The sequence below is a fragment of the Colobus angolensis genome, unplaced genomic scaffold (assembly GCF_000951035.1).
Source record: "Colobus angolensis palliatus isolate OR3802 unplaced genomic scaffold, Cang.pa_1.0 Scaffold355, whole genome shotgun sequence".
Classification (NCBI taxonomy): Eukaryota; Metazoa; Chordata; class Mammalia; order Primates; family Cercopithecidae; genus Colobus; species Colobus angolensis.
In genome coordinates, this window is record NW_012116877.1 from 233,184 (window position 1) to 244,369 (window position 11,186).

General features: G+C 44.4%; 1 protein-coding gene across 3 annotated transcripts in view; it reads left to right on the forward strand.

The window, feature by feature from the left end:
- Positions 1–6,938: 6,938 nt before the first annotated feature.
- Positions 6,939–11,186, forward strand: part of RAB6A (RAB6A, member RAS oncogene family) — a 103,199-nt gene continuing 98,951 nt past the window's right edge. For all 3 annotated transcript variants that reach the window (XM_011953021.1, XM_011953020.1, XM_011953022.1), the window contains exon 1: positions 6,939–7,528. In XM_011953021.1, coding sequence (XP_011808411.1) covers positions 7,459–7,528 — 70 coding nt within the window. In that variant the 5' untranslated portion in view covers positions 6,939–7,458. The remainder of the gene's footprint in view (positions 7,529–11,186) is intronic.

Consider the following 11,186-nt stretch of genomic DNA (forward strand, 5'->3'; position numbering starts at 1 on the left):
GTTAACTGAGCCTAGAGCTGCTGCTTTTTTTTTTTTTTTTGTGAGACGGAGTCTTGCTCTGTTGCCCAGGCTGGAGTGCAATGGCACGATCTCAGCTGACTGCAACCTCCACTTCCCAAGTTCAAGAGATTCTCCTGCCTCAGTTTCCCAAGTAGCTGGGATTACAGGTGCCTGCCACCACGCCCAACTAATTTTTGTATTTTTAGTAAGGGTTTCACCATGCCAGCCAGGCTGGTCTCAAACTCCCGACCTCAGGCGATCCGCCACCCTCGGCCTCACAAAGTGCTGGGATTATAGTCGTAAGCCACCGCGCCCGGCCGCCGAGAACTTCTTGTATTCAGTTTCACCATAGAAAGGGATGGGTTTAAAATGCTATTTATACAGTTGTTGATACAATTCTCTTGTTTTTGTCCTTGTTTTACCCCTACCTTATGTGGTACCTGGTATTTCACATTCCTGAGCAGAATTTCTGCAGTTCTGCTTAGTTGATTGACTTGCTTCTTGTTACTTCATCTTTCAGTAAGCACTTCATATGTTCTATTTAGTCAGTTACCATTGCTCTATCTTTGTCTCCCATCTTAAAATATTATGGCTCTGGGTTAGAGATGTCAAACCCAGAGTTTGCATTTTAATTTCTTTTTTCTGGTTTTGGAATGGTTTCAGAAAGAGAAGAAGACAGAACATCTTTATCTTCCTAAAACCAGAAGTTTGTTCGTTTTCCCTGTGATGTTGTGGCTTATAATGTCACTCGATAGTTTGAGCTACAATTTCTGTAATTATTTCGATATCTTTTGATTTTATGTAAAATGAAGTCCTAATTACTTTGTGTTAATTGAAAAGCCGAAGAAATGTTCACAGAAAGATAGTTTCTCTTGGCTTCTTTGGCAAGTTACAATTTGGCTGTGCAGTCTGTTGGTATTTCAGTGCAAACAGTGTTGGTATCACTTTTCTGTCCTAAGATGCTCTGTTCTTTATATAAACAGCAGTAGAGGCAGTTGTTCTCTTCTACTCTGAGAGTGATTATCACTTAGTAGCAGGTGGAGTGATTCATTCGCTTGTACATCTTAGAGAAGACTTTATTATTTGTGGGGGATAGAGTGTGGGGAGAGGAGAGCTCCAGCAATGTGTCAGATTTTATACATTCTGGACTAGCATAAAAAGAAGCAAGTTCTTCCCCCACTGCAATTTCAAAGTCTGGAAGTAACACCTCACTTACAAGGCTCTGAGAAATCACATTATTCATAACGGGGACCATGATTCACATGAACAGAACAAAATGGAATTATCAAAAATAGATTCTGTAGATCAATCTGTAGCAAAAATATCTTCTGACTTAGCTATTCATTGGCTATAATTACAGAAAGGACCATTCCATTTAAGTTCTACCACCTTCTCCACTTTGACTGAATAATCTTTATTCTCCAATGGCATGTCCTTATAGGAAAAAGTATTTGGAAAACAGGTTTTAACATGACTCCTCTCCACCTTTATTTTTTGTGGTCTTTTAAAAATGAGACTTACTTCAACATATCTTGTGTTAATTGTACTCATTTAATTGGTCACCTTGAATTACTGAGCATTTGTCATTTTTATGCGTTGTATATTGACCCACTATTATTTTTAGTAGCAATGATTATAATACCCTGCAGTGTGGGTTAGAAGGGCTTTGCATTTGATGGAATTTGAATTCCTGCCAGAGCTATTGTTTGTTTCAAATGTGAGCAATATGATTTCAGTCCCTTTACCTGGATAGTTTTTCTCCTTCTATTGATTTCCTGCCTCTCCAACAGTAATAAATCCCTTTTTAGGGAGTACTAAATAGAAAAAGGCAGTTCCCGTTTGATAACTACTACTTTATATATACACATACGATATGGAGTGCCTAATAGTCAAGCAACTATGCAAGGTGTTTTAAGGGATCTAAAGATGAGAATGTCAGCTCCCAGTAACAATAACAAAGAAATACAAAGACACATAAAGGCATTATTAAATACAAAGACATTTATTATGTTACTAAAAAGAAATCCGGAAGAAGGCCAGTTCCAGGGTTGGTACAGTGGCTTTCTGCTTAGCCATCATCAGTGATTGGCTTTTTTCATTAGAATTATATATTAATGTTCAGAAGAGCTATCTTAGCTCTAAATATCATGTCCTTACACAGCCACATCAATGGCAGAAAAAAGGCAGTTTTTTCTTATTTATTCTTTTTCATCAAGGAAGAAAATATGTCTCTCTATATCTCTTCTTCTCTTAGAATAAAAAAGCCTCTAGCACATTTCCTTCATCTCCCACTGGCTCAGATGGACTCATGTGCCTATACCTTAGCTGAAGGGAGGCTAGAAACACATCTGTCATCTCTAGTATATATGATGGATGTGTGTGTGTTATGTGTGCATTGCTGGATATGCAACCAATAGTGTCTGTCGCTAAGAATAAGATGAAATTGACCAGGCGCAGTGGCTCACGCCTGTAATCTCAGCACTTTGGGAGGCCAAGGCAGGCGGATCACTTGAGGTCAGGAGTGTGAGACCAGCCTGGCCACCATGGTGAAACCCCGTCTCTACTAAAAATACAAAACTTAGCTGGACATGGTGGCACACTTCTGTAATCCCAACTACTCAGGAGGCTGAGGCAGGAGAATCGCTTGAACCCAGGAAGTGGAGGTTGCAGTGAGCCGAGATCGCACCACTGCACTCCAGCCTGGAGAGAGTAAGACTCTGTCTCCAAAAAAAGAAAAAAAAGAAATTTCAGCCGAGCGCAGTGGCTCACGCCTGTAGTCCCAGCACTTTGGGAGAACAAGGCAGGCAGATCATCTGAGGTTGGGAGTTCGATACTAACCTGACCAACATGGAGAAACCCTATCTCTAGTAAAAATACAAAATTAGCCGGGTGTGATGGCACATGCCTGTAATCCCAGCTACTCAGGAGGCTGAGGTAGGAGAATCGCTTGAACCCGAAAGGTGGAGGTTGCTGTGAGCTGAGATTGCGCCATTGCATTCCAGCCTGGGCAACAAGAGCAAAACTCCGTCTCAAAAAAAAAAAAAAAAAAATCAGTCCTCCTGCAAGAAGCTTTGTGCCTCTCAGGGCAGAAGATAAGCTATAATTTTATTACAATTTCTGTGTGATAGATTCCCTACATACTCCTGGGCTTCAATTTAGATATCACCTTTAAATTGATAATGAAAGCTGCTTTAGGTACTGTGAATTTGGAGCTGTGAAGCCTGTCCTCTCCCATTGTTCCTAATTTTTAGTTACAAGATCTGTTCTCAGCATCTTTTTCATAAGTAATGGTTTAGGAAAGAAGTATCAAATTACATGACATATTTTTGGGTAATGTTCTCTTTCTCCAAAATGCTCTTAACTTTCCTTCTCTGCATGCCCAAATCCCATTCATCCTTTGAAGATAGTGAAAAATAATTCCTCTTTTTTTTTTTTTTTGAGACGGAGTCTCGCTCTGTTGCCCAGGCTGGAGTGCAGTGGCCGGATCTCAGCTCACTGCAAGCTCCGCCTCCCGGATTTACGCCATTCTCCTGCCTCAGCCTCCTGAGCAGCTGGGACTACAGGCACTCGCCACCACGCCCAGCTAGTTTTTTGTATTTTTTAGTAGAGATGGGGTTTCACCGTGTTAGCCAGGATGGTCTCGATCTCCTGACCTCGTGATCCGCCTGTCTCGGCCTCCCAAAGTGCTGGGATTACAGGCTTGCACCACCGTGCCTGGCCAATAATTCCTCTTTTATTTCATTTTGTCAGCAAACATCTGCTGCATGCTTACTATGTACTAAGCACTCTTCAAGCACTGGGGATACAAGATGACATCTGACCTCATGGAGGTTACAGTCAAGTAGGGAACATTGACAACGAACAACAATTAAGAATAGGGTACAATAGGACAGGCAAAGGTACTTATAGTGTTGGTGGGGATGGGAGCAGATGGGAGTAAGACTTGTGCAATAGACTGAATATTTGTGTCTCCCCAAAATTCATATGTTGAAACCATAGTCCCCAATGTGATGGTATTAGTAGGTGGGACCTCAGGGAGGTGATTAGGTCATGAGGGTGGAGTACTCATAAATGGGATTAGTTCCCTTGTAAGAGGGACCGCAGAGAACTTTCTTGCTCTCTTTTTGCCATGTGAGGGTACAGTCAGAAGATGGTTGTCTATGAACCAAGAAGTGGGCCTTCACCAGACGCCGTATCTTCTGGTACCTTGCTCTTGGACTTTCCAGTCTCCGGCTGTAAGAAATAAATGTTTGTTGTTTAAGCCACCCAGTCATAGTATTCTGTTACAGCAGCCTGAATGGACAAAGACAACTTCTTTAAGTGGTAAGCAATTTAAAATTAAAAAAAAAAAAAAGACAATTTCTTTAACTGAAGGATGAGTAGGAATTGGGGAAGAGTGGGGAAGGGAGGGGAAGAGTGTTTGCGGTAAAGAGAAGTGAGTGTAGGAAATCATGAAGGTGAAAATGTTGGTGAAAATACTCTTGAAAAGGGCCTAATTCCTCTTTCTCCTGAGTAATTTTTCCATTTGCTATACACTACAGCACTTAATATGCAATGTTTAGGCCATAAAGTCTCTGAAGACAAAACTTACACAGAGTACTTGGTAAATACGAAGGCAGCTTCAGAGGATAATGAGGCTCTATATGTGTCAATGCAAAATGAAAGCTTAAAACATTAAAACATTTTAGGTAAGAGGTGGACTATACCATGAGGCCCTTCAAAATGACAGGGAATAGTACCACCTGTCTAGGTGACTACAGAGACCAAAGCAGCAGGGAGGACTGATTCATAAAGTTCTGTAGGAAGTACAAAATAATTATAGTTCCAGTCCTCAGATGTTACTTTACAGTCTATTTCAGGAAGCATAATGAAAACTTGGTACCCATCAGAAATAAAATAGCTACTCACTTCTGTTTGCATAATCTTTTAAAAAAGTTTCTTGGTTTAAGCTGCTCTTTGTATGTGCCAGGGTTCTGGGTTAATGGTGGAGAGGACCCTATTAGACCTGACAAACTACTTGTAAAATCAAATGTCCATGCCACAAGCCAGGTTTTTACCATTTTATTTTAGATGCATGTTCTACCCGCACGTGGCTGGGAGAGGAACCAGAAGGGAGTAAATTTTGATAGAGATGGTTTGAGGATATAGCTGTTGTCTTGATAAGCCAGACTAGATGACATTTTAAGAACTCCCTGTAATTTATTCTAGGTCAGCAATTCATCCCTGGGCCTGAGAAGGCACTTTTTCGATCCTGTCCTTTCTACAGCTAAGCAAATAACTCCCCAATAATGAGAAAATGTACATAAATGTTTTTGTGAATGATATAAGATACTATACACAAATGTAAGGACTTTTTTATTATTAACTTAGATTTTTTTTTTTTTTTTTTAAGACAGGGACTTGTTCTGTTGCCCAGATTTCAGTGCAGTGGTGCCATACTTCAGCCTCCAACTCCTGGACTCAAGCAATTTTTCTGCCTCAGGCTCCTGAGTAGCTGGAACTACAGGGGCACACCACGACATTCGGCTAATTATTTTATTTTTTATAGACCAGGCTTTGTTGCCCAGCCTGGTTTCAAACTCCTGGGCTCAAGCGATTCTACCGCCTTGGCCTCTGAAAGTGCTGGGATTACAGGTGTGAGCCACTGCGCCCAGCCGCTTTATGGATTTTTTTTTTTTTTTTTGAGACAGAGCCTCGCTCTTGTTGCCCAGGCTGGAGTGCAATGGTGTGACCTTGGCTCACTGCAACCTCCGCCTTCCGGGTTCAAGGATTCTCCTGCCTCAGCCTTCCAAGTAGCTGGGATTACAGGCACCCACCACCACACCACGTTAATTTTTTGTATTTTTAGTAGATATGGGGTTTCATCATGTTGGCCAAGGCTGGTCTGGAACTCTTGACGTCAGGTGATCCACCCAACTCAGCCTTCAAAGTGCTGAGATTACTGGCATGAGCCATCACGCCTGGCTTTTTTTTTTTGAGATGGATTCTCGCTCTGTCGCCAGGCTGGAGTGCCCTGGTGCGATCTCGACTCACTGCAACCTCTGCCTCCCAGGTTCAAGGTATTCTCCTGCCTCAGCCTCCCGAGTAGCTGGGGCTACCGGCGCGCGCCACCACGCCCAGCTAATTTTTCTATTTTTGGTAGAGACAGGGTTTCACCACGTTGGCCAGGATGTTCTTGATCTCTTGACCTCGTGATCCACTGGCCTCCGCCTCCCAAAGTGCTGGGATTACAGTCGTGGGCCACCGCGCCCGGCCCGCTTTGGGGATTTTGCAAGTCATTTTCTCCCTCTAGGCTTCAGTTTCCTCATCTGCAAAATTGGGAGGCCCTGATTCTGACAGTTATACAATTCCTGGGAGCAATGGAAGATAATGTTATTTAGTAAGATGCCGTGAGAGGAATTATGATGAGAGGATGAAGAAGGTGGGGTGGGTGCACGGATGAAGAACGGATCTGAGGACTGTGAGGCACCGCTGAGGGCTCAGGAAAGAGGCTCCTCTTACAAATTTTAAGGCTATAGGACCACCTACACTTTTTGGGGGATCATATTCCACCTTTGTCCCGGCCCCGCCTCCGCCCCACCCTTCTTTCCCCTCCTCTCTCGTAAGACTGAGAAGCGCCACACTTCGTATGGCCGCCACAGTGGTCCGCTTTCCACTGCTCTAGGGTTGCGCGCGCTCTCACGCTGCCACCTCACTCGCGTGTCTGCTCGCCCTCGGCCCCTTCCGATTGGCTCATTATGTAAGTGACGTAAGGGCTCCAGCCTCCCCCTAACTTATCCCTGGCTTGCCCCGCCTCCTCCTGGCTGCTTCTGGCGCGAGTGGAAACCTAACCTGCCCCGTCGCCGCCATGCGCCGCCTCCTCCTCTACTGGAGGAGCCAGTAGAGCTGTCCAAACCAGGAAGGCGATGGCGATGGCGACGGCGATGGCGGTGGCGCGCACGCACGCACGCACGCACGCCAGCAGCCGGCGGGGCCGCAGGCTCGCGCCCGGGCTCGCCACGCGCAGTGCCAGAGGCTCGCGCACTCAGCAGGTTGGGCTGCGGCGGCGGCGGCAGCTGTGGAAGCTGAGGCGCTGCGCGTGAGAGGTCCCAGATACGTCTGCGGTTCCGGCTCCGCCACCCTCCGCCTCTCTCCCCCAGGTGTCGGAGTCGAGTGCGGAAGGAGAGAACTGCCCTAGCCTAGGGAAGCCAGAGCACACCCCTGGCTCCTGCCGACACCGCCCTCCCCTTCCCAGCCGCGGGCCTCGCTCGGTGCTAGGCTACTCTGCCGGGAGGCGGCGGCGGCTGCCAGTCTGTGGAGAGTCCTGCAGCCTTCCAGCCGGGCTCCTCCACCGGGCCTTGCAGGGGCCGAGAGAGCTCGGCGCTCGCCCTTCCGCTCGCCTTTTTCGTCAGCCGGCTGGAGCAGCATTGGTCCGGGAGGTCTCTGGGCTGAGGCGGCGGCAGCTCCTCTAGTTCCACCATGTCCGCGGGCGGAGACTTCGGGAATCCGCTGAGGAAATTCAAGCTAGTGTTCCTGGGAGAGCAAAGCGGTGAGTGCGTGGCTCCCCCACTCCTGGCAGCTGGCCGCAGCGTCCCCGCACCGCCCCCGGTGCGGCCCTTCTGTCCGCGGAGGCTCCCAGCCCGCCTAGCGTCCGCGCTCGTTGCCACCACAGCCCTTCCCGGTGTGCCCCCCGGTGCCATTGGCTCTCCGCCTGAATCTGTCGGCCGAGATTTTACCCTGTTCCCCGGGTTCTTCAATCCTTGACTCGCCGTCTCCGTTCCCTGCAGTCCGGCCATCTCCGGTCGATCTGCCCCCGCTCCACAGCCCTCACCCCGCCCAGCCTCTTGTCCATCCCTTTCTTCCTCCGGTCTCCGTCGTTTCCCCTACCCTGGCTCCCTTTCTTGAGCCCCACCCTTATTCCTTGCTCTTTTCCCAGTTCCTCAGCTCTGTGAGGCCCACTCAGGGAAGCCCCACTCCTGAGAACGGGCCCTCTTCAACCTTGGCCAAGGAGGGTGGGATCTGGGCGTTGTTTTCCCCAGAGGCTTGGCCCTGAGAAGTGCTGATGTCGTCGAAGGTGGGAAGGGGTGGTCGTAGAAAAAAATATTAAATGGTTTTCACCTGGGTGGGAAATGATCGGGCCATAGAGGAAACATCTGAATTGGAGACAACTTGAGCATGGGGTGGTTGGGGGTGAAAGGGGTAGCGTCGGCAGTAGAGATTTTTGCCCCTTAGGTTAGATGGGGCTGTGGCTTGTCGGAAAACCTCGTTTTGTTCTGTTGACTTCCATCACTGACAATTCTTTTGGCAGTGTTGATGATTTTTCAATCTCTGCCAGATGCTATGTCATGATCATTTTACTTGGAATATTTCTCATCTCACCTACCCTTTTTCTCGTTTCAACATGAAGCAGCGTCTGAGTTTCATGGTGGTACAAACGGGAATTACTGGGGAAATGTTAATTATTCATTTCTTGAGTATTTTCCAATGATATATTGAGGATTCATGTGAGAGAAGGCTTGGAATAACAAACATCTTTGTTGTGTCGGATTTCCTTTGGAAAATGGAGTAGAGTAGGAATAGACTCAACTAGTTATCTAAATTAGATTTAAATACCATTTGGGCTACATAATTCTTTTATGCTTCATATTCCGTACTATCTGATGAGTGAAATCGTTATGTCATTTACCTGGTCAGGTTCTGCTGTCACTGTACTTCTGTATTAGATACAAGATCCTAATTTTGTGATGGTCGTTTCTACGATTACTTCTTGTAGTAATTTCAGTTTTATGCTGTATTATACAAACTTGACACTCGACAATTAAGGGACGATTACCCTCCTTTGTTTTTCTCACACTTTGCATGACCGTCTTTAAAATTCAGACATTGAGAGATTAGTTCTGAGTCATCAAACATTGAGTACCTACTAGGTGTTTTAGGTGAGGTTATAGAAAACATGAATTATTTGTTTTGACTGGAAGGCATATAAGTGATACAAACTCATAGCTTTTATTACTACTTTGAACTATTTATACTAATTTGTATGCCATTGCAGAGGTTAATAACCTTGCAAAATTGTCTCCCGTTAGAACTGGGAAATCATTTTTCTCCTTTCATATGTAGATTATCTTCCCCTCCTCCCTTTTGGGGGTAAGAATACGATCTCCTTGCTTTTTGCTTACATATTTTCTGAGGTAAGTATAAACTTGTCTCTTTAGGTGAGTAACTTGGTAGAACATAGGAGTTGATCCTGGTCCAGCTTTTATATGTCAATTTCAGGATAGTTCCCAAACATAAAATAAAGCTTATTGATCATTATTGGTAAAAAGGATCCAAAGTGCTTGTTGTGCATTCTAAAGATATTATTGCCTTTCTTATGTTGTGATGCACAGCTATTTAGTTTGCATGAAAAAACTTATTCATTTCCCTGTCTAAAAATATTTTAGCATAAATGGAGTGCTTAACTTCCTAAGTATCTTCAGGTTTCCTTTGAATTTCTTGAGTATTTGTATATGTTCTAATTCATAATGGAGAGTTTTATGGCTTCTAATTTCGTACCTTGTTTAAGCCTCTACTACCCTCCCCCCTCCATTACTGAAGCCTGGTTAGATTTTTTTTTTAATAGACTTCATTTTTTAGAACAGTTTTAGACTTGCAGAAAAATCGAAAAGATAGAGCAGAGTTCCCATATATCCACACATCTAGTTTCCCCTGTTATTAACATCTTGTATTAGGGTGGCACATTTGTTACAATTAATGAACTAATATTGATATGTTATTATTAATCAAGTCCATAGTTTATTTAGATTTTTAGTTTTTTGTTGGTTTTTTTTTTTTTTTGAGACAGAGTCTCACTCTATCGCCCAGGCTGGAGTGCAGTGGCCAGATCTTGGCTCACTGCAAGCTCCGCCTCCTGGGTTTACGCCATTCTCCTGCCTCAGCCTCCCCAGTAGCTGGGACTACAGGCGCCTGCCACCCCGCGTGGCTAGTTTTTGCGTATTTTTTAGTAGAGACGGGGTTTCACCGGGTTAGCCAGGATGGTCTCGATCTCCTGACCTCGTGATCCGCCCGTCTCGGCCTCCCAAAGTGCTGGGATTACAGGCTTGAGCCACCGCACCCGCCTAGATTTTTAGTTTTAACCTAATGTCCTTTTTCTGTTTCAGCATTCAATTCAGGATGTCAAGTTAATTATCTTTTGAAGTTACTATATTGCCAAGTAATGCCGTTCAGTAGCCTTGACCATGAAAGATTGATCTCTGTTTTCATGGTCAGTGTCTATAGTTTTCTTATGCATTAGTAGAGGTCTGTAGACTCCATGTCGTTTTGATGTAACTCTTCATGAATTATTTATTTTTAGGTCTGTTAGAATTCCACAATTCAGCTTTCAAAGACCGTAATCTGTGGCAAGTCTTGTTTTTTCCTTAATAGCATTTACCACATTTATAATTATCTTATTTTTTTGTGTGTGTGTTTTTATTTCCCACAAAAGAATGCAACTCCCATGAAGATAAAAACTGTTATCTTTTTTGTTCAGTGTATCCCCATTGCCTAGCATAGAGCCAGGCTCATAGTAGCTGCTCAGACATGTTGGGTGAATGAATGGTGGCTGAATCTAATAGTAACGAAAGCTAGTAGCCTATATTACACTCTTTGACATGGTTCACATTTTTTCCTTATGCAGTTGATAGTTTAACAATAACACTTAAAACTTACATCATTTGATTGTATATAGGAATATTATCAGATACTTAAGTGGATAGAGAAACCAATCATTTAAAGGCCCAAGCATTTCATTCAAAAAATAGAACTGACCTGAATTTTGTACTTTTTTGTTTTTGAGTTGAGCAGAATTAGTCTTCCTTTGTTAAAGTTGTTGTTAAATTATTAATATAACACATGAAAAGTATTCAAATTATACTAATGATGTGCTCATGTGCTTATGGAACTGATCTGAAATTAGGTTTTATTTGGCTTGTCAAAAATTTAAGATACTAGGGTGGGTGCGGTGGTTCACGCCTGTAATCCCAGCACTTTGGGAGGCTAAGATGGGTGAATCATCTGAGGTCAGCAGTTCAAGACCAGCCTGGCCAACATGGTGGAGGCCCACCGCCCTACCCCCAGCCCGGTCTCTACAAAAATACAAAAATTAGCCAGGCATGATGGTGGGTGCCTATAATCCCAGCTACTCAGGAGGCTGAGTCAGGAGAATC